The sequence below is a fragment of the Dasypus novemcinctus genome, chromosome 6, assembly GCF_030445035.2.
Source record: "Dasypus novemcinctus isolate mDasNov1 chromosome 6, mDasNov1.1.hap2, whole genome shotgun sequence".
Lineage (NCBI taxonomy): Eukaryota > Metazoa > Chordata > Mammalia > Cingulata > Dasypodidae > Dasypus > Dasypus novemcinctus.
Genome location: NC_080678.1, coordinates 110,402,672 through 110,430,420, shown reverse-complemented (window position 1 = coordinate 110,430,420; position 27,749 = coordinate 110,402,672). Strand labels below are relative to the sequence as shown.

The following is a 27,749-nucleotide window of genomic DNA, read 5'->3' as shown; positions in this document are numbered from 1 at the left end:
AGGCATCATGTGAGACCCAATCAGCCAGGATTCATACAGTTCCTGGCAGAGATTGCTCTGGGCACTCAGAAGTGAATAATTACTGTCCCGAGGAGCTTCCAATTTAATGGAAGGAGAGACCAATAAGCAAATGTTACAATTCAGATAGAAAGTGCTATGACAGAGGTGATATAGCACAGAGCATCATGGGAGCTTGAGGCAAACCTTACAGAGCCCAGGCGACCATAGAAGGCTTTCCAGGGGACATGCTATTGAAAGAAGAGAAATGACCCAGCTCTAGGACAGACCCTTCCCATGGTAATCTGAGTTGGTCAGATCCTGGGCAAGTATATTGGCTTCTTTGGGACCTTGATTTTCTCCTCTGAAAAATGAGAAGGTCAAGAGACAGATAGGATTATTGGACATTCAAAATTAAATAATACAATGCGGCCCTTCCATGGCTCCTGGGACATAAGTTCTCAATAAATGTTGGGTGTTATTAGTAGTAGTATGATTACTGTTTCCACAGAAGAAATCGGGTAGAGAAAGGGCCAAAGAAGGAGGCTGGGAGCAATTCAAGTAGAAAACGTTCAAAGCCCTTTTTTCAAAGAGCAGGTCCTTTTCAGAGCACTGACCAAGTGCTATTTGGAGAGGCAGACAGTCCGAGCAGCCTTTGTCTCAGGGAGAAAACAAGAGGCAGGCCAACAGTGAAGCTCCATGTCTCTGGAGGCAACCAGCGGACAGCAGGGTGGAAGGATAAGTCTTCCCAGGGGCTGCCCTGAGATTACCACGCCGCTTTTAGATTAGAAAAAGCAGTCCATGCAGACAGCAGGGCCTTTTGCACAGCATATCAAACATGTAGAGAAGGCACTTAGAAAATATCTGTGGAGAGTCTGGTTAGAGAGGATGAGAAGGTGAATCTAAGAGAAGAGCACAGAGATTTAGCTTTTTACTCAAGACACTAATCATTGCTTATCTTTGTGATTAAAGTTGTGGTCAAGTTGGCCGGGTTGTAGTGGCTAGTGTTTGCTCAAACACTGGCCTAGTTGTTGGGGTGGAGGTATTTTGTAGTTGGAATTAGCATCTATAATCAGTAGACACGGAATAAAGGAAGTGAAGGAGATCACCATCAGCAATGTGGGTGGGCTCCTCCAATCAGCTGGAGGGCTTAAGACTGGACTTCGAGGCTTTTGCAACAACCAGAATGAACTCTGTCTGAAGAGGATACCCTCCACACCTCCCAGCCCTCCCTATAGGCTAGGACTAAAGACTTCAGCATACTCCAGGAATTGCCCATCTCTAAGCTGTTCTGTGGAATTTGGACTTGGCAGCCCTCACTCAGGTAAGCCAATTCTTTAAAACAGATCTCGACAGATGATTTAGGTAGGTGATTGAAAGTCACACAGACAGATAGAGATAGAATAGACAGATGGTAGATATGATAAATGATTAGATAGATAGGTATAGATAGGTAGGTGATAGAGATAGAAAGATAGAGATAGATAATAGATGAGATAGATGATAAATAGGTAAGTTGATGACAAAGACAATAGATAAAAGATAGATATGGATTTAGATATACACATGATATAAAGAAATAGATATAGATATAAACATAGACATGACATAGACATAGATGTAGATGTAGACATATAGATATATAGATACATAAATGTATAGATATATTCCTATATCCATTTATATTCATTTGGTTCTGTTTCTCTGGAGAACTCCTTCCCCACACCTGGATTAATGGGTGATCTTTGCTGTGTGCCACCCGCCCTCCCCTCCCCTCTCCCACAATGTCTCTCATTTTAGAATAAGCTCTGGCTCCTCCCAAAAGCTAAAAACCCCAAATGCCCATGGAGCCATCAGAGCAGGGGCTGCCTGTCCCAAGTGGAGTTTCAACATGAAGGAGAAATCCTTCTACTTATGAGAGCTATAGGGTATGTGTAAATGTGTATTTCATGTACCTGTATGTACACTCAGGTGTATAAAAAGAAACTTTTTACAAGGTCTTAAGAGGAACCTTTGCTTTAAAAAAAAAAAAAAAGATTCAAAATCACTGAGCACTTTGAAGGATAATTGGATTAAATAAAAAACTTAGCCCAAATAATTTCCTTATCAACATAGGGAGGGAACAGCCACAGAAGTTTAGTCTCAGAAAGGGAAACCCAGCCTGTTGCTTGAGTCCATACCCAATCCCTTTGCGAGGTGTGCAGAGCCTGCTAAGGAGCCACCAACAGCAGCCACGTGCCCACGAGGCCCACACCCCAATTCTCCATGTGTGGTCTCTCACCACGATGCTCCCTCCATGCCTTCTATTAAACTCCTTGCACTCTGACTTTGATTGGGTCTCCAGCTATGCCCTTGCCTGGACAGTGACCCTGAGCTGAGTCTGCCTGGGAGGCAGGAGGTGGTCAGAGTGTCAGAGGAGGCTCGGTGGTCCTGAGAGTAGAGTCCAGCCCACCATCCCAGGCCAAGTCAGGGAGAATGACCGTGCTGGACCTTTCCTTCCTCACATGCTGCCTGCAGCCCTGGAGAGTGCTGGGAAAGGTGAGCAAGAAAAGGTGAGGAAGAAGAAGTATCCTTGTTGAGTCCCAAGTCTGAGCTTATTTCATGGAAAAGGCAAGACTTGGAGATTTGGGGAACTTGCTAAAGACATGGCATTTCTTTAGAGCAAGAATGTTTGGGCAGGTGGGCTGGCTACAAGCATGCCAGGCAAAGAGGCAGAGCCCTGCACCCAGGGCTCCAGGCAAGCTTGAGCACCCAGGTCTAACGCAGCCTCCCTTCTACAGCCTGAAGCCACTGGGGCTTCCTTTATGATGAGGACTCAGTGCTTTCTGCTTTCCCCCTATCTCCAGATACATTGATGACCTTGGCTGCTCCCAGCCCTAGTTACCTGTGATGGTTAAGTTCATGTGTCTACTTGGCCAAGTGATGGTGTCCAGTTATTGGGTTAAGCAAGCATTGGCCTGATTGTTACTATGAGGACATTTTGTAGACTTAAATCACCAGTCAGTTAATTGCATCTGTGGCTAATGACATCTACAATCAAATTAGAAGATTGCCTTCAACAATGAGAAAAGGGAAGTAGACTTGGCTCAATGGTTAGGGCATCCATCTACCATATGGGAGGTCTGTGGTTCAAACCCTGGGCCTCCTTGACCTGTGTGGAGCTGGCCCACGTGTAGTGCTGATGCACCCAAGGAGTGCTGTGCCACGCAGGGGTGTCCCCCATGTAGGGAAGCCCCATGCACAAGGAGTGCACCCCATAAGAAGAGCTGCCAGCATGAAAGAAAGTGCAGCCTGCCCAGGAATGATGTCACACACACGGAGAGCTGACGCAGCAAGATGATGCAACAGAAAGAAACACAGATTCCCATGCTGCTGACAACAACAGAAGTGGACAAAGAAGATGCAGCAAATGGACACAGAGAACAGACAACTGAGGTGGGGGGTGGGAGAGAAATAAATAAATCTTTAAAAAAAAAAAAAGAACAATGAGAAAAGTCTCGCCCAATCAGTTGAAGGCTTTAAAAGAAGAAGTGATGATTTCAGCAGTCAGAAGGAGGGTTTCCATCTCTATTTCAGCCAACCAGCAGCCCCTGGGGAATTTGTGGAATGCCTTCATTGCTTGTGGACCTGTGCATTCCCACAGTCATGTGAGACAATTTTTCTATAATCTCATAATATTTACAGTTATCTCCTGTCAGTTCTGTTTCCCTAGAGAGCCCTGACTAATATATTACCTCTCTACCAACTTTCTCCCACAGAAGAAGCCTTTTATAAACAGATGAAACCTAGAGGCAGACCTGGGAACCTCACATGGTCTCTCTACCCCAAATCCTACCACTCTCCGGTGGCTATTTTTGAGGAGAGGAATCCACTTCTCTGTGCAGTTTTAAGGTCAGTGCAATAGTTCTGAAGCCTCTGCTTATGATAGGGTATTTACTGAGAGAAGAGGACACTTGCTGACTTTCCTGAACAAGTATTCTTTAAAGAGTTGGGCCACCAAAATTATTTCCACATTTCAGGAGGACAAGCCAATTAGTAAATAGCATTTCCAGGTTGCCAGATTAAGATACTATAGTCACCCTGTTTACTTTCTGTTAAATTCAAAATGAAATTCAGTTTTGGTTTCTCTTCATGTAAGGTTCCACCACCTTGTCCAGTTCTCCAATGTCAGCCCCTACGAGGGTCAGGTCCCCATTAGCCAAGGTGAATGCACCCTGCAGCTGAGGGCCTCTGCTCCTGCCAGCATGAGTTCAGGGTTTGGCAGGTTGGGTTGGTGGTGTCCCTAAGACAGGCAGAGAGGTTCCTTGGACTGCTAGACTTGAAACTCAAAAGGAAAACCTGGGTAGGTTAGGGCAATAGGTAGGGGCAGAGTGAACGTTCTGGGACAGCATCATTGTGCAGAGAAAGCTCTGCTCTCCTCTGCTCTGAGCTCACCTCCGGCCTGGGTTCCTTCCTCACTGGTTGCCCTCAGCCTCACTCCAGGCCCTCCCACTTGTTTGGCAGCCCAGCTCCCCTGGCACCTCGCCCCTTGATTAGCTGCCTGACATATCACCTGGCATGGCCACTGCAGGTGAATTCAGCCTTGAACCTCCAATCTTGCTCTGGAAGGAACTAGCACCTTCTCCTGAGATATACTTCAGGTCAAGGATTCAGTTTGACATTGCGTTCTTAGATGGCCATAAAGTCTTAGAGTGGTTAGATCATGACTTTTATGAATGGTGCTTGCTGCACTTGTGTTTGCATGTATGTTATTTATAAGTCTAACTAGATTTGCTAGGCAAAAAAAAAAAAAGAGGACAAAAAATAAGCTTGGAGAGTCTGCAGTGGCCACCTTTCCCTGAGATGAGGGCAAGCCCTCCCATGGTCAGGAAGGTGGAGCCTGGAGTCAGCCTTGGTTCCCACAAGACCAGCCTTGAAAGCATTGCAGCTTCACTCAGCCCAGGCCAGAGACACGAGCCTTCAGATATCATCTGAAGTGACAGGCTCCCACAGCAAGCAGCCAAATGACATCACACATCCCAAGCGGTGTTCAAGGGTAACGCGACTACAGGTGATTTTCACCTATGTCCTAGCGTAAAAACTAACCTTGCCTAAGATACAACTCCAGCCAAGACCCATGCCTTCCTCAGTCAGGCACAGCAGCCCAACTTCCTGAGTAAAAATGCACTGCTGTATTCCAAGGTGCTTTCTGAAGATCTACTGCTGTAGGATAGATCTCCGGATACACAGCACAGTAAAAGAAGAGAAGAGGGAAGGAAAAATAAAACCTCATTTTCTCCTTGAGCACACGGGGTTTGCTGGGTGCTGGCTGGCCACCATCTGGCTGGAAGAAGTAGCCCCCTGGCAGATGGCACGTTCTGATTATTTTCTGGAGATTTCAATTGCTGAGACCTGGTCCTTCGGTGGAAACCTGGCAGGGTTGAGCTCCCGCTATGTCCCACACACTGAGCTAACACACCGTCGGGGTTAGTTCTTCTGATGCTCATGGCCCCGTGCAGTTGTCACTGTCCCCTTTTACCTTGAGAACCCCAAGCTCAAGAAAGCCACCTCTCCCAGCACACCCAAACATGGTAAAGCTGAACACAAGTCCATATGACTGGGAAGTCCATGCTCTTTTTGCTCTGAACTGCTGAAAGAGAGCTGGACTCAGGAATACCAGAAACAGAGGCCACTGGCCAGGGCCAGCCACCTCTGAACTGAGCTGCTGGCTCAGTCCCCCACTGGAATCCCAATTCTGGAGGTGGAGGAACCATTTCCAGGCTGAGTGTGAGCCCTGCTTGTCTTCCCGGAGGAGGCAATCACTACTTGTGCATTAAATACTAGCTGGGTCCCTCTCACTTGAGGAAAACCTGACCTGGTCTGTGTCCTTGGTTCCGAGAGGAGGAAAGCTTCCTAAGTGGGAGAGAGAAGATAGGGTAAAAATGAAGCCAGGCAATGTGAGGCAGCAGCACGCCATTGTCACCGGTGCCAGAGGGCCTGCAGCCTCTGAACCAGAGCCGCCCAGGCGACAAGCACCATGAGGGTCAGAGGCTCCGCCAACATCTTCTGGAAAAGTCCTGAGGACTCCGGTATAACTCTCAGCAACTGTCTCGCCCAGTAATGGCAGATTCTGGACATCTGGTATAACCTGGCAAAGCAAAGACACTACGACACTATGCCAAATTTAATTAGATTTGGAAAAATAAAAGAATATGACATCTCTTGTGAAAAAAAAAAGCAAATGACCAAAAGACAGCAGAAAAGAGGGCACTAGGACTTGTGAGCAGAAGAAATAGACTGGCAGATTTCACCTTAATTTTAAAAGGGACCTTCTGATCAACTACATGATGATAAAATGGGGTGCCTTGAGAGTCACCAAGTTCTGCCTCCTGGAGATTTTCAAGCAAAGGTTAGTCACCCTTTCTTCAAGGGTGTTACAGAGCAGTTTCCAGCGTGGGGTATGTGGTGAGATTAGACCATTTTTATTTTGAACAACCCTGAGATGCTGTGAATGCACATATGAAACTGGGACTATCTATACTAACAATAAAAAATAATTTCATCATTAACAACTTTTAGTATTAAAAATAATACCACTAATGAATGACTCTATTTAACTACAGGCACACCAGGCAGGTGAAACACCAGGCCTGTAAATGAACCCAGAGACCCTGTGTGATCCAGTTCTCAGGGCTACTGTTTATCATGCCAGCACCTGGCAGTAAAGCCTTTACAAATCCAGGAGTGGTCCCCTGCCTTTGGTGAAATACAGCTCCTTTTATACTTCCTACAAGATCAGGCAGAATGTTTTCCTTGGCTAAACCAATGGAGATGATTTCCTTTCTCTTTCTGTCAAGTCTATCATTGGTTGCCTGAAATGCGATTGTAAGGAACAATAAATAAGTTTGTGTTTATAAATTTTCAGACAATGAAAATGAAAATCCCTAATGAACATACCTGCCCACTCTGGTCTACCTTGGGACTTTTGGGCATGCACTGTGTTCTCTAAGAAATTGTATTTGCATGCTTACAGGGAGCGTATGGCTGGCTCCTGCTCACCCCAGGTGCCACCTGCCTAATTGTCTAGACCAGCTGCTTCAGACTTCATGTCACCCAACAGTTCCTATAAATCTGCCCTACCAGGTCATCTGGAATGACCAACAAATAAGAGCCATTTAATCTCAGTGGGCTTTATGTAATCTCAAACCACAAACTATTATTTCTTACTATTTGCCTGCTGTGTGCGTGAGCATCTAGCAAACTCCTAGAAGCAGTATCCGACCCTGCATCTGTCCGCTTCTAGCAGATTCCCAAGCAGCCGTCATCAAAATGAATCAAAAGTGTGTTCTCCATCAGAACGGGACAAGGAACTAGAAATATTTATGGGTGCATGGGCACAAAAATGCAGATGAAGTTAAAAATGGCTATCAAAAAAGAATGTTTCATAACTCGGTTTCTGTGGATTTTTTTTAAAGGAAGAGACGATTACAAAGTATTAAAGTCAGTAATAGAAATGAGTTGTCTACAAAGGAACTTCTTTCTTACCCTGATGCTGTCAGATGCACAATAAAGGATTGTGTGCTGCCAGAGACCCCATGGCCAGCCAGGGGCTGCCTCCAGCATGTACTGGGGGGACAGACGAGGGCTGGGTGGGGTTTGCTTCCTTGAAAGAACACAAGTGCTAGTGACAACAGCTCCACACCTCCTTTTCCCTTGTTTCCTCCTCTCCCTCCAAATGCCTAGAACAGGGGTGGGTGCAGTGGCCTCTGAGCATCGTGAGTAATTGCTGGGTTACCACGTCCACCCACGAAAGCCCTGCCTTTACCCACTGTCGGCAAACAGGGCGATGCTTACCTGTCAAGTCTCCTGACATCACACACGGAATGGCAGTTTTGCCTCACATCCTTTTCCAAGGAGGTGGCCACACCGATGCGTCCAGTTCTCGGTGAGGTCCACGTAAGTGAGGGAGGGAATCCTGATGCCAGGTCAAGGAAGGGGCCCGAGGCTTCTCTCTGTGGGTGCTGTGTCTCTCCGGTAGCCCTCTGGAAGGACTCCCGCCCAAGAGCCAGGACTTGCTCTGCGACTGGTGATGCACCGCCTGCCTGGCTGTCGTCCCCATCCCTGCTGGAGCACCGCTCCAAGGCAGGGCAGGTTTTCCTCAGGGACTCCTTGCCTACCCAGAGCCCAGGAGTCTGTTAGAGAAATGCAAAGCACCCTGAGCCACATTTGGAGATTGCTCCTTTAAGGAGCGAAAAGGTCTCGGTCCATGGGATTTTAGAGCAGAGCTGGCTCCCCAGGGCAGTCCACATCCGTGAGAATCCAGCTCCTGCACCTGCTGCCACTGGCACCTGAGCCCCGCACTGAGTCATCCCAAAGCCCCTTAGCCTGGGGACTCTTGGGAAACCCCCAATATTGTGGTGGTTTTTATGTGTTTAATGGAGAAAGTATCTGCACATTTTAGACCAAGACAAAAACAGAAGTGACCGTGACAATCCCACTTTTTAGTAAGAAATGTTTAGGGGATTTTTGGGTGTGTTTTTGTTTTTCTGGGTTTTTTTTTTTTTAGTTTTTTGTCTTCCTCTGTCCTCACCCAAGAAGCCTCATTTTCCCATTTCCCTGGCTCATCCACCCTACCCTCAGCATGCTGCCCTCTCCTAGAGGACCTCACTGCTCAAAGCACGAGCTGATCTGGCTCAACTGCTAACGTCCCTACCGGCCCTTTGAGGTTGGCTGTCAAGGCCTTGTTAGCCCTGCTCAACCTTCTGAGATAAAAACATACAAAGCTGTGTATTATCTTCTGAGTTAGAATCTGAGTCTACCAGATTCATTGTCTTTGATCTATTTTACAACTCTGTGTGAATAAATATTGTGGTTCTTTGAATTCTCTTTTCAAACCAGCGTCCTCCCTCAGTGAATGAGTTAAATAAAATCTTTAACATGTATTCATTTTTATATCTGCATTATGGCCATGATTTTCCCTTTTGTTGAACATTCTTTAATACCACCATCCCACAGCCTACATGGATTTTGCTAGAGCGCACAGACTTTCAGGCCAGTTCTCACCTGTAACAGAGGAATCTTTACTTCTGCCCCCCACCGAGTGGCCTTGTGACCTCTCTGACTGTGCACACCCTACTGTGAGAGGGGCACAGCCCCAAATATCCAAATCTGCATAAGTATTTGGCTACAAACCATAACCACTTACTACTCAGCTGGTATAATGCATTATAATGTATTATAATGATATAGTACATGATCAAGGAATGCCCAAAGCAGAAATGTGTCATGGATGAGATTAAAAAATATGTATATATAGCAGTTATCCTATTTTCTTCAGCATGACTTGGGGAGACCTCCAAGCCTCACTTTGAAACCATTCTCTCCTACCAAGTCTTCTCCAATGCTCCCTCCACAGCCATCCTCCAACCTCTTCAAGACTCCAATCAAGAGAGCCTGCTGCCTTTTCATTATCACCATCTCCACCTGCAATGTCCCCACTTTCCCTCTTATCCATGCTTAGAGCCCATGACTCTGCCCAGTAACCACTCCTTTCAGAGGAAACCCCAAGCTCCCATCCTTTGTGCTTCTGTCCTCATTATATGTAATGTGCAGGCATTTTAATTCCAGTACCTGGTGAAACCACATGCATACACCATGTCTGCTTTGGAGCAACTGATCAGATTTACTTCAAATGTATGACTGCAGATCTCAATGGGCACTCAAGTGCCAGATCATCTTTCTCTACTTCCTTAATAAATTCAGTGTCTGTGGTAGTTTGAGACTGCATGTACCCCAGAAAAGCATGTTCCTAAAGCTAGTCCATTCTTGTGGGTGTGAACATATTGTGGATGGGACCTTCTGATTAGGTTGCTTCAGTAACATGTGATCCAGGGTGGGTCTTAGTCCTCTTACTAGAGCCTTTATTAATGGGATGAATAGGGAGACAGAAGCAGAAAGAGCCACAAAAGCAGGATGCTGAAGGCAAGGAAGCCCAGAGGAGAAGAGGCCAGCTGATACCGCCATGTGCACTGCCATGTGACAGAGGAGTCTAGGATCACTAGCAGCCATCTTTAGAGAGAGAATACCTGATGGTGCCTTGGTTTGAATGTTTTTCTCAGCCTCAAAACTGTAAGCTTGTAACCCATTGTTAAAAGCCAACCCATTTTGGTATATTGCAATTTGGCAACCTAGCAGACTAAAATCATCTTCCCTCTCCTCAAGTCTCCAATAACTCAAAAGTTGACTTGGCCTCTTTCTTCACAGTAAGAATGGACACAACCAGATGAAATCCTCCATCTTCCCAGAGCAAATTCTACCAGCCAACCTGCATCTTATCCCCATGTCCTCCTCTACCTCTCATCCACCCAATTTCTCTGCTCTACTTCATAGAAAAATTCTTCAAGTGAATGTCTGTACTTACTATTTCTGCATCTCCCCCCTTCTCTCCTGTACCCACCCCAACCAGACTTCAGATGATCACCCACTCAGCCAAAAGGAATCTCTTTAATCAGGGTTCTAATGACCTACATCTTTCTACAGCCAAAGGACAACTCTGTTCTCATTTCACTCTACCACACAGCAACATTTGACACAATTGACCCCTTGCTCCAACTTGAGGGCTTTCTTTACCCAACTTCTAAGCTCTGCTCTTGCCTTGCTTTTGTACCCCCTCCCTGGCTCCTTCCTCTTGGTCTCATTTCTCTGGACCATACCTCTCAATATTGCAGGGTCCCATGACTCACTTGTCCCACTTCTTGTCTTTACCTGTACTCCCCCCCAAGGTAACTTTATCCAGTTCATGGCTTTAAACATCTATGTGCTGATAACTCCCAAATTCACCCTCTCTAGCCCTGACTTCATGCCTATTCTCCAGAAAAGAAAAAAGAAAAAAAAAAAAACTTTCTTAGTGACATCTCCACTAGATGTCCTGTAAGCATCTCAGTTTTACATGCTGTTGAGAATGCTTCTCCTCCATCCACCCCAAGCTGCTCAGCCTGAGCATCCCTTCTCTTACTTAGCAAGTGATACTACCATTCACCCAGGTGCCCAAACCAAACTTCCATTGCTTTCTCTCATAGCCTATCAATAATCCCATGATTATTGATACCTCCAAAACGTATTCCAAATCTGATGCCTTCTCACTTATGATTCTGCTCTAACCCCAGTCCCAGTCACAAAAATACCTATCCAAATGATTACAATAGCTTCAACCCATTTCCCCCCTCCAATCCATCTCTACCAGGAATCCATGTGATCTTACTAAAGTAGAAATCAGATGAGGACACGCTCCTGCTTGAACCCCCAGTGGCTTCCCATCATTGCCAGGATGGAATTAGTACGTACTATGACCTACATAGTCCTACCTGATCCCAGTCCTGCCTATCCCTGTGACTTCTTTCCCCTCCATCCTCCCTTCCATTCACTGCAGCCCAGGCACACCTGGCTTCTCTCTGTCCCTCAAACATCCAGACTCATTACTGTCAGAGAGCCTTTGCCCTTGTTGTTCCTCCTGCCAGGAATGACCTTACCCCAGATCTTTGTCTGGATGCTTCTTTCTCATCATCAGATTTCAAATACTCCTCCCTGACCACACTAGCTAATCCCCAGGTACTCTCAGTAGCATCATCCTACCTGATTTTCTCCAGAGTGCAGATCCTGATCTCAAACTCACTTCTTTCATCATGTATGTACTTGTCTCTCCCCCTACACTAGTAGGTGTACTCCCCCAGGACAAGGGCTCTTTTTTGTTCACTGCTGTGTCTCAGATACTTGATGGAATATGTGCAAGTCCCTTAACTTCTACCACCTCAGAATCCTCATCTTTAAAACAGTATATCAGTACCTACCTAGGCAGCAATTGCATATTAGATTAGATTAGAGAGTGCAGGCAGGTTTCCAGACAGCACCTAGGGTACAGCAGAGGCTCAGGAAGTCTGGGTCCCTTCTCTCTTCCCTCTTTGTCATTCACAGATTTGGAAGGTGTAGCAGTTTGATATTATTTATGAATCCCAAAAAGAGATACTGACTATGTTTGTAAACTGGTCTGTTTCTCTGAGCATGATACCTTTGACTGTATAAGAGTCAGCTGAGATGCCTTTGATTAAATTATGTTAAAATTAGGACTTTGATTCAACACACATCATTAGGGCCTGTAGAGTTGAGTTGCTGCCCCCTTGGTGGGCTATATAAATGGATACTCAATCAAGAACACTGAAGTAGATACATGGAGAGGAACACAGAGGAAGAGAGACAGCTCCATAGTCATGGTAGAAGCCCTGGGAAGAGAGATGAACCTGATAGTCTACAGCTGACCTTGTGAAGAGACCAAAGCATCTCAGCCCAGAGAGAAATGAGCCCTCCAGCCTACAGCTGAGATCAGAAGAAGCTGGGTGCATGGAACCTTAAGAGGAAGAGGAAGGCTGAACCCTCACAGACATCTTCTGCCATCTTGTTTCAACATGTGGCAACAAAGTTTGGTGAGGAAGTAACTTTGAATTGGACTCCTTAGGGCCTTGTGACTGCAAGCTTCTATCCCAAATAAATACCCTTTATCAAAGCCAACAGATTTCTGCTACCTTGCATCAGCACCCCTTTTGGCTAATACAGAAGGTTCTCAGAGTTCCTCTCCTTCACTCAACAGGTTGACTCTTCTCAAAAGCATCCCCCCCAAGTCTTGACTCTCCTCTACTTAAACACTCTGATGGCAAATAATTTACTCTCCTTGGGCAGTCACTGTATTTTGTGGATAGTTCTGGTGCTAAAAACTTTATTCTAGAATCCGAGGCCTAGAGAAGTGAGGTAACTTTCCAAGGCCCATGAACCAGCTAGCAGCAGAACAAGTTCAATAGATGCCACAGATGCTGCTTCAGGATGAAGACACTTCCTCAGAGGTGCTGGAGGCTCACAGCTAGCCTTCCACAGGAATTGCCCTCAGCTGAAGGGGCTCCCTCACCCTAGGTTTGCCCTCTCCCTGGTCAGTCTATCCCCCAACACTGGTTGATGCTGAGATGCAAAGGCCCAGGTTCTCCTGCCCCTATTCAGGACAGCTCTTCCCTCTCCCAAGCTTCTCACAAGCTTCCGCAGGGTCAGCTGAGGGTGCAGGGGCAGCTGCACCATTTTCAACTTCTCTGCCTAGTCCTGCTTCCCTCCCCTCTCAGGTGTGGTTCCAGAGAGCCCTCCCCAGAAACTTCCCACCCACCAATCTGCTTTAGTCTGTTTCCTGCAGACCCAATGGACAGCCTCAGGCAAAAATCCTTGACTTTCCTGCTTTCAGTGCCTCTTTTCTTGGCACAGCACCACCCAAGCCCTCATTCATATTTCAGGAAGGAGGACATCTGTCCTGTTTTTTTTACACTTCAGTCCTCAGAATGAAGTACCTGGTTTTCTGTGCTCTGGTTGTGTGTCTACTTTCCTTTTTCTTTATTTCTGCTCCTGGAGGCCCAGACTGCTGGAGAACCTGGCTCTAGAAGTTCTACAGTGAAGAAATAAACATCTACAGGAAAAGTCAAATGTCACAAGAGGCAGAAGTAGGGAGTGGAAGCCCAAAGGAGCAGGCAGAGATGCCATCTCATGAGCTTGTCCCAGACTGCGGTGGATGTGCACCCGTTTGGACGTGGTCTTGGTCTTGGTCCACATTCTGGTGGCTGTGGACCACTGTAAATAGGGTCTCCTGAAGATGTTACTCCAGTTTAGGTGTGGCCCGGCTGAATGAGATAGGGCTCAAATCAGATTACTGGAGTCCTTTATAAGCAGAGAGAAAGTCAGACCGGAAGAGAAGCCACAGGAAGAGCGAGAAGCTAGAAGTCAATGGAACCCCAAAGAGAAAGGAGACACAGCTGCCATGGGCATTGCCATGGGATGGTAAAGCCAAGGAGTCCCAAAGATTCCTGGCCAGTCAGAAGATACTGGTCCTGGGAGGACGCTCACCATCTAGCTCTGAAACCATTAGCCAATAAAGTTCCATTATTTAAACCAACCTATCTTAGGGGATTTGTTTTAGCAGCTAGGAAACTAAAGCACAGACTAACTGAGCATGGGGACCAGCTGATTTCCTACCCTAGTGCGAGAAGGAGGCCTACAAGCAAGGACGAGCTTCTCAGGACCCACCACGCAGGAAACCTAATACCTGAGCCCGAGCAGGTGAAGAGGGCAGAGTGTTCCGTGTCTTACCTGCCATCCCTGGCCAGTCCCAGCCTCCTGCGGGGCTCCTCAAAGTAGATGGAACACCTCCTAGGGGAAACCAAAGTGTGCGGTGAAATCCAGGGCTGGGCACATCTGTGGCCACCAGGTGGGCACAAGCTCCCTCCTCTCCCCCACTCTCCCCACGCTCTCCCTGGCGCCTGTTTCCTCTCCCCCCTCTGCCCATCTTGATCTGTTTCCCGGCTCCAGAGAACCCTGCAGAGTGTAAACTTTTCAAAATGCAAGGGGCAGACGCTGCAGCCCGGGGTTCCCGCAATGGGCCCTGTGTGGAAATGGGCCATTCCTATTTGTGCCAGGACCTGCAGCTACTGGTGCTTTTTCTTCAGAGAGGGTGAAACAGACTCAAACACGTGACCGTCCCATCTCGACCCCTGGCCCCCCAGCTCACCTCCATCTCAGGGGCCACAGGCCCTTGCGGTCTCTTCCCTGCCACACTGCAAGAGCCTCCTCTGCACTCCTGCCTCTCCAGGGTCAACCCCACGCCCCACGTTCCACCTCGCTCGAGGGTGATCTTGCCAAAACGTAGCTAAAACCAAGCCCCCTCTGCAACCACCAGCCTGCCCTCCACGTGGGCTCAGCCCCTGAAGCCCGTTCCCACCTGCCGTGGCCTCTGCCTTCAGCCCCTGGCCCTTGCCCCCTGTGCACCCACATCCTAACCCCCACCAGGCGGAACCTCTCAGGGCCCCGGGCACGTTTCCCCTCCTGAGACGATCTGATATTCTCCCTCCATGGGCCCTATTTCCTCTCCAGCCCAGGATTTCTTGGCCTTGGCGCAGGACATTTGGGGCCAGCGCACTCCCTGCTGAGCAGACCTGGCCCGTACACACTGGGACACTGGGCCATGCCCGCCTCCACCCACCAATGCCCAGAGCACGTGGCATCCACCTGCGCGCACATGCGCATCCACCTGCGCACATGCGCACTCACGCCCCAGCTGTGACAGGCGAAAGTGCCTCCAGACCTTGTCAAACGTGCCCTTAGAAGCAAAGTCCTCCCCGAGACCCTCAGATCCCCCTTAGCTGCACAGGACGCCCACGGAACACCCCTCCCCACCCCAACTCCCTGTGCCCTGGTGCAAACACCGCATTAGGTTTCTCTGTTGTTTTCTCTCATGGACTTATTGCCTGCGGTCACTGTTGTTTCCTTGTCTGTCCCTGGCACCCCCACCATGAACTCCAAGGCCTCAAGAGCTGTCGCCCTGTGTCACCTGCAGTGGCGCTCAGAGAACGGCTCTGGGCTTAAAGCGTCAGCCCGGGGCACAGGGGCGGCAAGAGACACAGGGGCACAGGGGCTGGCTCCCCACCACAATGGACAGGCCTGAGCCAGCTCTCTCTGTCCCTAGGGTTGGGTCACTCCCTGGCAGGCTTAGGGCTGGGTGACCGCACCCCACCGTCACCAGCCCAGGCTACTGAGCTCTGCCTTGAGCTTCCCAAACCGTTGCCCACTCCTTTCTCCAGCTCCCCTCAAATGACCTGCCCTTGTCCGGGACTCTGGCTGACACCATATTTCCCTGATATTTTGAACTCTCAGTATGAGAAGTGGCCACTTCTTGCCCTCCCCATTTTTCGCTGACAGGAAATCAATGTAACACTACACACCAAATGCTGTAAATTTGGTGGAGGAATCAGGACGAGGGCAGCGAGGCCATCGCTCTAGTCCTTTCAGTGCCCTTACTCAGCTCCCAGAACCTTCCAGAGTGTGAGGAGGCCTCGAGCCAGCACGGAAGCCAGGGGTTTCTCATCTGTTTCCACGACCTTCGGCAGCAGCAGGGCCTGCTCAAGGGCAGATTTTTAAAAACCAAGATGGAAAATGAAACGGGAGGCTGTTCCACCAACTGCCGTCTTTGTGTGAGGGGAGATGCGGCTCCACGCGTGATACTGGGGAGCCCAGGGTGTCCCCCGGGGTGGGATGGAGCGGCCTGATGACAGTGCCGCCGTGGGGTCCCCCGGGGGCTGGGAGGTAAGGCCTTGGGGACCTTCCGTACACGGCCAGCGTGACGTCGCCGGCGGAGAGCGCCCCGTTCTCCTCGGCGGGCTGCCCCGGGAAGAGCCTCTCCATCCTCAGGAGACTGTTCCAGGGGACACCACAGCTTTCACTTTCCATCGGCTCGCAGCTGAGTCCCAAACCACTGGAATTCTTTTTCAGTTTGATCTCGAACGTACAACCTGCGTGGTAGGAAGTCAAGCAAACAAAATCCTTCAGTCGATGGCACGGATTGGGATCCGGCCTCAAAATGCAAATTATCAAGGAGATGGATGATTTCTAGTTCACATAGGAAGACTTCATTTTCCTCGTTTTTAATATCTGAGTCCATTACACACGGTACAGGTCAGGGCTGTTCAATAAAAATAAAATGTGGGCTACAAATGTAAGCCACAATTGGAAGTTCAAAGCTTTCTAATAGCCACCTTTTTAAAAGAGTGAAGGGAAACATAAAATAAATATTGATCATATGATTTAATTGGATATTCCAAAATAGTACCATTTCAAAGGGTCATCAAAGTGACACAATTATTGAGATGTTTTACATTTTTTCTTGCATACGAGGCTTCAAAATCCAATATTTGTTTTATTAATTTGAGTTGGCCATACTTCAAGTGCTTAACTGCTGCAGGTAACAAGTAGCTGTCTTAACTGGAGAGTACATTTATAGTCAACAACGTTTACAGTTTGACATATGTTTTGTGCCCATGTACAACATACTGGCCCTTGGTAGAATTTGCACCACATATATTCCTGTTGCATCAATTTTTAGTATGCTTGAAATTCAATTTTTGCCTAATTAGACCATGCTGACTATTATCATCAACTCTACGGACAATATTTTTCATGGTCATTTTGTTTAGCTGTGTGGCCTGTGTGGGCCAATGCTACCAAAGATGAGCATAGCATCTGAAACCTAGCTACTTCCCCCCACACACTGCCCTTCCCATCCTGCTCGGTGCTCAACACATAGAGGGGCAGAGCACGGCCAAGGAGCGTGACTGGGGCCAGAATGAGAGCGTTGGAAGCAGTCCAGGTGGAGGTGTGCTGTGCGGCCAACTTTCCCATCCCCTCAGCTGGGATCCTCAGTTCAGTTCATACTCAGTTTCTCCAAGACAGAGTTGGGGTGAGCAGAGGAACAATGAAAGAAGAAGCCTCCTTGTTTCACCACCGAGTGCTACCCTCAGTCACAGCCAACCATGCCCCCCTGATCACCTCCCCTTCTGTCCAACGTGCAGGTCCTGTCGCAGGACTGAAAGCCTCTACCACGGGACTGGAAAATGGCTAAGTACCACATTACGGTATTGTAAGGCAATAGGCACTTTCTTAGCGGGAAACAAAATCAGGAGGGGTGTACAGAGAGATTACCCCTCAGAAGGCATGTAATTATGCCACTCTGAGCTGATGGTGGGTTTGCTGTTGAAAACGATGACAAGAATAAGGATAGAATTCCCGAGCATCTTCCCCTCTCACCTTGCCCGGCCAGTCCTCAGGTCCTTGGCTACAAATGCCCTGGTTGGAATGTCATCCTTAAATACCTTCGTGCAAATGCTCTGGCCCAAAAGTCTTAGGAAGGCTGAAGGGCAGGATTAGGTCTGGTAATCATGTAGGGACAATACTTTTGTTTTGCAGAACTATATATGACTAGCTTGCCTCCCAACCCCATTAGAAAGCCAGCTGCATCATCTCCCCTGGCCCTCTTCTTCTGAGAACAGAGAGGAAGCCTCCCTGCCTTTCCCCTTTGAGTTGATATTTCAAAAGCAGCACCCGATGACAGGACAATAGTAACACTCAGTTCACTCTCCTCTCACCATCTGTCACTGAGACACAGCTCGTGGGCCTGCCAGGCAAGGTTGTTACCAAGGAAACAGCTGAACGTACATCTCCCATCCTGTCATTGGCAGAAGGACTCTGCTGAGCCATCCTGAGGCCTCTGCTCTCTAAGACCAGCCTTGCAATCTACAAGGAAGGGTGAGCAAACTCAATTCACACTTCATATGGCAACTGGGAGGCCCTCCCTTCACCCTGCAAATGCTTCTTAATTTCCTGATGCTTGCATTAAGCTACTTCACTTGAATCTCAAATCAAAATCTCCAATCTATTTGGTGGGATCCAGACCCATCTTTCTAGCTCCCTGTTGGACAAGTAAGTATATGTGGGAGTAAAACGTGTCCCTCTGTTTCCATATTCAAGGCCAAACCCATCCCCTCTCCTCCTTCCCCCTCTTTGCTTTGCCTCCTCCCTTTGCAGTGGCTCTCAGCATGTGGACCCCTATGCAGTGAGGCTCCCAGGGGCTGCACTTGGAGTCATCTGGCTCTCCCCCTTCTGCCCTCCAAATAGTCACCTGGTTTCTCAGGCTTGCAGGTCGTACATCAGAAGCAGCCCCCCCAGTGCTTCCCCTTTCCCCATTTCCTCCCCCAATGCCAATGCCCAGCTGGACTGGGCAAGAGCCAGCGAACTTGGCTTCCTGGGTCCTGCCTTTGCCTCCCTCATCCCCACCCCCTCATGTCACCAGTGGACTGGCCTAAAACAAAAATCAGTCGTGCTACACACTTGATTCAAAGTCTCCAATGTTTCCCACTGCCCCAATCCAATCCCCCAGCATGGCACTCCCTCCAGGCCTTTTCCAGTCCGGCCTTCAGAGGCCTGATTTCCTTCTGGTTTGATTCCCTACCCCTCTCCCCCATATGGTCTATACCCAGTTGGGGTTCATGGACGAGTAGCTGGGCCCCTCCTGGCAGCCTTTTAGAAATGCCAACTTCTATCCTGGGGACATGGCCCTGCCACCATCATCTCCTGCAGTCATCATCCAGCGCAAGCCTGTGATCCCAGGGTGACAGCTCTTACCTGTTGTCACCCCCACTGAGTCAACCAGGTAGCAAAGTTCTACAGGGTCGTTCCTTGAGCACAGTGCCCAGCACTTAGTAGGTGCTCAGTAAACATGCACTCGGTGAGGTAGAGGGATAAATAAATTAAGAAATGAACACAAGCACAGGCCAAGTGCTCTGCTCACCCAGGTGGGCCCTGGCAGTGGGAGAGGGCAGGAGGCGGATGCACTGGGAAGCTGCTTCAGAAGCAGAACCTGTAGGTCTTAGAAACCAGCTGAAGGTCTGGGGGATAAAGAACAAGAATGAAGGGCTTCCTTTCACCAGGGAAAACAGGGAAGTAAACAGTCGTAATTTGAACTGAAATGCAGAGAGCAGGATGCTTGGGAGCAGAGGGCAAGGGCAATTACTCCAGGCTGGAGAGGTTAGGGAGAGCTTACTCAAGGAAATAACACCTGACGTGAAGGCTGACGCTGTTAGCCAAGTGACGGTAGCAGGGAGGGGGGAGATGGAAGGTGATGGCCCTCCTGGTGCTAGCCATGTCATCATTTCTTCTTCTCGTAAGAACAGAGGGTCCTAATAAATCGCTTCTCAAGATATGTCAGACTAAGTTGCCAGGGTAAGTAACTTCACCATAAATCAGCAGCCTGCTTTGGGAGAGGAAGCCAAAGGGACCAGAACCATGCCCTGCAGTTGGCTGGAAGGGGCCCTGGTGGACCTTCAGTCTCTGCTGCCTTCCCAGTGACAGAGAAGGCAATGCCGGCTCTGAGGCTTGGACACTGGGTGGTTACAGAGCCCACCTTTAGGCAGAGGACCCAACACAATAAAGTCTCTTCTAGGTTGTGCCTGTACCCTGCCTGGAGTCAGGAGGAATCAGGAGGACCGCTGTGTGAGTCTCCTGCCCTGGGTGTCCTGAATTCCCACCTCATTGTGACTCAAAGGCCCTGGTGGGCAAAAATACAAGGGGATGGAGATGGGCATGCTCTGGGCAGGGGCTTTCACCATGTGCGAAGGCGAGGAGGGCAGAGGACTGGGGATGAGAGCATGAGCAAGCAGCACCCGGAGACAAGCTGGAGAAGCCATCGCACCCCACCCGTTCCATCCTGCTGTCTGGTCCTGGAATCTAGGCAAGCAACAAGGAACTTTTTCAAGGCTATTTGTAGGGGCTGAGATTTTCTGCTTGGAAATAGCTGTCTGTTTCCTCCTGGTTTCACATCCCCATAGAAAAACCGTGATAAGTGGAAGAACAAAAAAGAAAAAAAGAGAGAAGGAGAAGAAATTTTGTTTTCTTTCCTGCCTCCCTCCCTCCCACCCAGAGGCCCCTGCAGTTCCTGATGCCATCCAGGAAAGCTCTGGAAGGAAGGAAAGCCTCCGGACAAGGCGCCCTTACCTGCCCTGAACCCTTGGGGCCCGGGACAGCCTGCCTGTGGGTGAGGCCGCACATGCTCGTTCCATCCACCTAGAGGAGCCGGTCACCTGGGGGAGGGACAGATGTTGCCCTCACATCCCAGTGCTTTGGCAGGAAGGCCTCTTCTTCCACACCCCTGCCCCAGCACCCTGCCCAGGACCTCAAGGAGGGGAGGGGAAGGCAGAGCTATGCGGTGTCCCTGCAGAATCAGGGGATCCCTGCCTTGGCCAGGAGCTGCACCCCACTCTGAACGCCGGGCAGCTCCTTTCAGTCTATCCTTCCAAAGCATGTAGGGAAACGGACTTTGGCCCAGTGGTTAGGGCGTCCGTCTACCATATGGGAGGACCGCGGTTCAAACCCCGGGCCTCCTTGACCCGTGTGGAGCTGGCCATGCGCAGCGCTGATGCCCGCAAGGAGTGTCGTGCCACACAAGGGTGTCCCCAGCGTGGGGGAGCCCCACGTGCAAGGAGTGCACCCGTGAGGAAAGCTGCCCAGCGCGAAAAGAAAGAGCAGCCTGCCCAGGAATGGCGCCGCCCACACTTCCCGTGCCACTGACGACAACAGAAGTGGACAAAGAAACAAGATGCAGCAAATAGACACCAAGAACAGACAACCAGGGGAAGGGGGGAAATTAAATAAATAAATCTTTAAAAAACAAAAAAAACAACAACAAAAAAAACAAAGCATGTAATCAGTCAGCGATAGAAAAATCTTTCCATCACTGGCTCACAAAATGGTTAAAACAGATGGGCTCACCCTCATCCTCGCCCCCATTTCCCTGAGAAATGGTTTTGTCAAGCCTCTCAGGGGTAATTTTTATAGCTCCAGGATGTGCTTTATTTCAAAAAAGTTTAGGGAGTTGCCATTGAGATGGAGGACACTGGAATTCTAGGGGACATGAAGATAAGGAAGATTCTAAGTGCCCTTTCTGACTCAATTCTGACAGTTTTGGAGAATAAGAGAAAATTAGCCCCTTCCTTTAGAGCCATGGGCCACGAGATAGGGCCGAGAAAAAGCTGGCAAGATCCTCCTCAGCTATGAAAGTGAGTCACAATGCAAGGGAAGCACATAGCTTGCTTTACATCACTTGCCGATATAGAGCATCCAATGCCCACAGTAGACCTATCTTGGGCAGGGCAGGTTAACTTACTTCCTTTGCAGGTGATGGAACCAAAACCAGGAGGGGCACTCTGCTGGCACGAGGTTTCACAGAGCGGAAGTGGGCGAGGCCAGGGTCTAAAGTCTGCCTGCTGAGGCTGTTGGCTGCAGGATGCAAATTCCACACTAAGCGCCATCTCTTACCCTGCAGGATCCACCCTTCCCTGGCAGTGGGCCCTCCAGGAATGATGGACTTCACCTAGATGCCTCCATAGAGCACACGCGTGGTCGTGCCACCCTGGAAAGCTGAATCTCGCAGCTCACCACCCTGCCGGCTGCCCTGGGGGAGGCCCTGCCCGAGCTCCCTGATGAAGGCAGCCCCACCCGCCTACCACTCTATCCCAGTACCTTACCGCCTTTGGACACTGTCATATGTTTTCCTGTTAGTTTAGACTACAGCACCCATGGAGCAAGAAGGGTAGGAGCTCTCAAGAATGCATTCCACGTGCAGGAGCTTTGCCGTATCCCCAGAACCCAAGCTGGGTGCAGGGAAGGCTCTCGGGAATTGGAATTGCATCTGATGCACAGCACATCTCTCCGTGGGTAGAAACCAATGTGGCTGACTGTGGCTACTGCCTGGCGGCTGGAGCCTGGCCCCTCTCATGTTGGTGGATAGTTTGTATGTACAAAAATAGAGTTAATCTCTACATAGCATGCTGCAGCTCATTTTTTTTTACTTGACAGGAGATGGTGACCATTTCTCTAGAGTTTAGCAGATAAAGACCTAATTCTATCTTTTTCTTTCCAATTTACTTTATGCAGGTAAACACACATATAAAGATATTTACAATGGAATCATACTATTCTCAAAGAATTTCTTTCTCCTTCTTCTTCTCCATCTCCTCCTCCTCCCCCTCCACCTCCTCCACTTCCTCCTCCTCTTCCTCCTCCTCCTCCATCTCCTCTTCCTTCTCCTTCTCCTCCCCCTCCTCCTCCTTCTCCTCCTCCTCTTACCTCCTCCTCCTCCATCTCCTCTTCCTTCTCCTTCTTCTCCACCTCCTCCTCTCTCACATACAGCACTACTTACTAGGACTCTTATTTCCATGAAATAGATTCCCAGGAGTAGTATTTCTGGGTGGAAAGCTGTTCTCACTTTTTAAAACCAATTTTATTGATACATATTAATAAATACGTTCACTGTTAATTGTAACAGATGTTCTAGATTGCATCCCAATGTGAATGTTAAAATAATTATTCACTTTTCCACTGGCTTTGTATGAGAATACCTGCTCTCTGCATCCCACCAGCAAAATTTTGCCAATCTGGTAGAAATAAGGTTGGAAGCTTTATTCTAATTTAATTTGTATTTCTGTGGTTTTCCATTTGTTTAATGGTCATTTGGATTAGAATGTGACATTTCAATAATTATTTTTGAAATTAAATTTCCCCAAAGAAATTGAAAGTGTTTTGCTAGCCAAAGGAAGTAGCCTACCTCTTATCAGCATATTTATTAATTGTGACTATACCAAAATTTAGCAAGTTTCTCAAAGGAGAAATAACCATATTTTGGTGTCTGATAGGACTGTTACCCAAAGGCAAGGATAAATTGTCTATACTCTTTACCAGTCCATTCACTCAATGTGGACACATGCACATTATTTCTTGGTTTCTTATATGCACATGTAAAATCTTCCACTGACATCAAATTTATGGCTGGATGATGATCCAACAATTCAGGTATCCTTGCTCTAGGCACACAGCATTATCTGGTAGGAAAGCAAAGAATGTCCTCCATTCACCTAGCTCTTGGGCTTCTTTTGGAAATTTTCACTAGCCATAGCATTCCCTTCCTGATGGAAAATTCTATCCTGTTTCCAATCAGTAATTAAATCTAACAACAAAGTTCCTGGAATCCAGACCCATTCCAATGTCTGTAACAAGGGCAAAAGCTTCCTACCTCTGAGTTCCCACCACCCTTTGTGGCTACCATGCCCCAAACTCTCCTCAAGGGTCTGCCAGATAAAGCCCAGAAACCAAAAACAAAGTGCCTGTCCTGGCCAAGGCCTCACCAATGCGACTTGTAGCTGGCCCTTGTACCTGGGGGGGAACCAAGACTCCACCCTGATCCTGTTCTGGATGATTGTGGATGACCCCACTCACCTTTGGCTTTTGCCCCTGCAGTCATACCATCCTTGCCTTCTCCTTGCCAACCACCTTAACCTCAAAGTCAGGATACATCCCTCAATTCCACTCATATTTCCTCCTCTGCTTGCTGGTGCTCCTTAGCACCTGCAAACCAAGGGTGACCTGCATCTCCCAGTTTGCCTTTGACCTCCATCCTCCACTGCAGGCTCCTGCTGATTTCTTAGTTCATCCACCTCCCTAGTGGTGGTGTACATGCTTGTGCACCATGAGTACATTATCAAAGGTTGCCATATGCATGGATGCCCGCCAAATGGCCATCATTTCAACATTGGCTTTCCATGCTCTCCTAACAACTCTTACAGTCACACTGAATCCAAGAGTCCCATCTTCTTTCACCAGTTCCACAAAGTAGATTTCACCAGCATTGGTTTCTGAAGGGGATAGTGGATGAGAAGAACCAGCACTCTGCACCAAACCAAAAGAATAAAAAGAAAACATGAAGGCACTCACCCCATCTATAAGCAATGGCACCACTTAGCTCCCAGCTGCTGACAGAAAGAACAAGAGCTTCATTTCCAGCTTTATTAGCTCCTCCCTGTATGGCCTGGGATGGTATTTTGGTCTCTTCAGACTCAGTTTTTCACAGTCCACAAAAATGGAACGAGAGAGCTCCCTCCTAACTTAGTGTGGCTGTGAATGACGTGCAGCACACAGCAGGGGCTCAATAAAGGTGGGTTCCCTCAAGTCTCCACTCATGATGTGAGCTTCTATGTTAAACTGACGTGTTCCAGAGACATCCTGGTAACTTCACACAGGATACACGGACAAGCAATGGCATACCAGATACCAGACAGACAAAAGCTTCTCAGGTGGAAGGAAACTTCAGGAAGAGCTTCACTAATTCCTAGCAATCATGGCTAGGATGGATGGCTGCTCCAGGGAAGGTGAGAAGAGAAAAATTTTCTATTCTGTACCAAGCATTTTGCTTGGTGCTATGACAATAACCATGTTAGATCTGTTCTCTCATTCATCCAATCATTCAACAACATTTATTGAGCACTAATTATGTGCCAGGCATTGTGCAAGTCGCTGGGAATATGGCAGTGATAAGTGAGACATGATTCCTGCCCTTATTGAACTTACCATTTACTGTGGGACAGACTTTTAACAAACAGATTCCCAATTAACCCCAAAAAGTTGTGATGCTAAGTGCAGTTGTGATAAAGTGCATGAGATAAAGTGCATGTTATCATCTGGAGGCTCAGAAATGTAAGAACACGTAGCCAGGCAGTGGAAGAACCAAAAGGTGAACCCACGTTTAGGCGATAGGAGCGCTCACAGAACTGGGGGGGTCTCAGCAAGCAACAGCGGGAAACCAAGCCAGAGTCACACAGGGCTAGGAGGGAACACCCAGGCTGCTGTGGATGTCCCACTGGCCACACAGCCCACGTCCAGCAGCTGGGCCCAAGGGCACTCCAGGCTCTTGTCCATTCTGTCCCCTCTCCTAGGCTGTGTCCTAGTTGCTACATTGGAAAATGTAACCTGGACACAGAAAATAAACAAGCTGGAGTAAATGGAATAATGATCTATCAAAAAGAAGACTTTCCAAAGAGACTGGTATAGTCACAGACAAAACCCTAGCCTTCCCAGACCACCCCACGCACACACCCCATGGTATTTGGTCTCAATTTTAAAAATCAAAGAGTGAAACAGCCTCTGAGAGTTGACACCCAACGTGCCCCAGGAGCTTCCTGGCAGTGAAGCTGCCCGGTGGCCCAGGGATCCTGGGCCCTGGCCGTTCTCCAGGCTGGGTCATGAGAGTCATGGCTGTGGTGACCCTCAGCATCCTGCCAGAAAGCAGGGTCCAGAGAAAACCAGGCTCGGAGAACACCAGTCTGAAGCCCCGCTTCTGGCCAAGGGAGCCTCTGATGTGTGGCCCGGTGGTTAAGCTTTTGCCTGTGGAGTCAGACTCCTTTGATTTGAATCCCAGTGTGGGTGCATACCCTCCGTGGGCCATTGGGTGTGCTCCTCCTTCTCTCTGTGCCTTAGGTACCACATCTCTTAAAAGAGTTTTTAATTGTAACTATCTTCTAGGGTTGCCTTAAAGACTCCATGAGATGGTACCTGAAAGTATTTAGGATGCTGCCTGGCACATAGTTAAGCGCTCAGTGCACATCAGCTGCCCATCTTCTCTTGCAGACCCCCTGCATCCGGTTCTTCATAGGAGGCCCTGTCTGGTGAGCTCCATGGCCAAAGAGGCAGGGATTTTCATGAAGCCCTCCATCATAGCAGATAATGATAGCAAAAGTGGAGCATGAGGCTCTGAGAAGTGGAATGACTTGCCTGTTTCCATCAGGGTCCCAGAAAGAGCTAGAAGGTGCATAGGCTCAACTTGGGTCATGGAAGAGAGTTTAGTGAAAGGCCTGTTTTCAAAGGCATTGGCAGCATTTAGAGAAACTGATAAGGAACAGGTTAGGTGCTGTGCAGCTAGAAATAATGGGAGCCTTTACTACCCCTAGGCCTGAAGGGCCAAAAGGGGGAGCAGTTGATGGAACCTAGAGAGAGGAGTTACATGGCGAAGACTGCCTGATGGGCACTGTGGTATTCAAAGGAACACAGCCAGCTCGTGGTGGTCATGCAGAGGTAGAGTGAAAAGCTGTCCTCACTCTTCCTCAACCTCCAGGCTTCTGTTGGATCTTCCCCTGAGCGGGGGCTACCAGAAAACAGAGGGCAAGGCAGGCTGCTGATAGTCCAAAAACACCAGCTTCACAGGGTCCAAAGCAGTAGGCAGAGGCCGGAGAGGGGTCTGGTAGAACACAGGGAGACTACCCCACCCAGCATCTGAAGTGACACTGCTAGAGGATGGCGGAGGCAGGATGGAGGCACACAGATGACTGGTACACCAAAGATGGGCTTTAGGATCTTCCTCCCTGATGGGGGCTGCGCAGAGCAAAGCCCTTGAGTTTCCAGCTTCGGGATGAATCAGAGGCCAAGAATAGGAGCTGCCTGATTGTCTATTCATTGCCCTTTGCAGATATCAATCTCTTCATGTTGTCATTGCCAGGAATAATTATAATGAGCAACTATGGGTACTGAAGGCTCAAACACTGTGCCCTGTGGCCCAGGTACTGACTAAGAGCTTACTCCCCTTTGTACTCTTCTCAAAACCAAGCAAGGCAGAAATTTATTTCCATTCTACAGATTAGAAAACTGAGACATTAAACTCCTATCCACCTGACATGGCAAATAAAGAGAAAAGGAGGACTTCAAAGGCAGTGCTGTTAGGCCCCACCACCTGTTCTCTCTCCTCCAAATTCTAGGAAGTGAGCAGAGGAAAGGAGTACCTTTACTGGCAGAGGGGAAAGTGGAGGCACCGGTCTGGGCACTGAGCTCTGAGCCTGAGCCTTTTCTACTTCTTCAATATTTCTCTCCTGATCTTGTGTGTGTGAAAGAAAACATCCCTGATTCCCGTCACCCAGGCTGTCCATGATGAAGATCCCAGCATTGGCTGTGCCGCTATTCATTTCCTTGTTTGGGGTGTGCTCACAGACACCTATAAAAACAAGCCAAGGCAAATGGACTTAGCCCAGGGTTAGGGCATCCGTCTACCACATGGGAGGTCCGCGGTTCAAACCCTGGGCCTCCTTGACCTATGTGGAGCTGGCTGATGCGCAGTGCTGATGCGCATAAGGAGTCCCTGTGTAGGGGAGCCCCATGCGCAAGGAGTGCGCCCCGTAAGGAAAGCCGCCCAGTGCGAAAGAAAGTGCAGCCTGCTGAGGAATGGCGCCGCCCACACTTCCTGTGCTGCTGATGACAACAGAAGCGGACAAAGAAACAAGATGGCAGCAAATAGACACAGAGAACAGACAACCGGGGGAGGGGGGGAATTAAATAAATAAATAAATCTTAAAAAAAAAAAAAACAAGCCAAGAAGAAGTCAGCAGCTGGGAAACGTGGGCAGCTCTACGTGGAGCACAGCACTTTCTTCCAGTGACAGAGGGACTTTCAGAGCTCCAGGGAAGGATGTAAGCTTAGCATCTAGGGAAGGATGGTGCTTTAAGAAAAGAGGGAAGGAAGATATGAAATGTGATTTCGAAACCTAAATGGCGCTTAAG

The 27,749-nt window shown here is 48.6% G+C and overlaps 1 protein-coding gene across 1 annotated transcript in view; it reads right to left on the bottom strand.

Moving 5' to 3' along the window:
• The window catches only part of LOC131278931 (FERM and PDZ domain-containing protein 2-like), a 38,046-nt gene that overhangs the window by 2,710 nt on the left and 7,587 nt on the right, over positions 1-27,749 (bottom strand). The window contains 7 exon segments of the mRNA XM_058299566.1: positions 14,146-14,205; positions 16,151-16,340; positions 17,970-18,117; positions 20,374-20,459; positions 21,694-21,787; positions 23,995-24,099; positions 26,979-27,187. Coding sequence (XP_058155549.1) covers positions 14,146-14,205; positions 16,151-16,340; positions 17,970-18,117; positions 20,374-20,459; positions 21,694-21,787; positions 23,995-24,099; positions 26,979-27,187 — 892 coding nt within the window.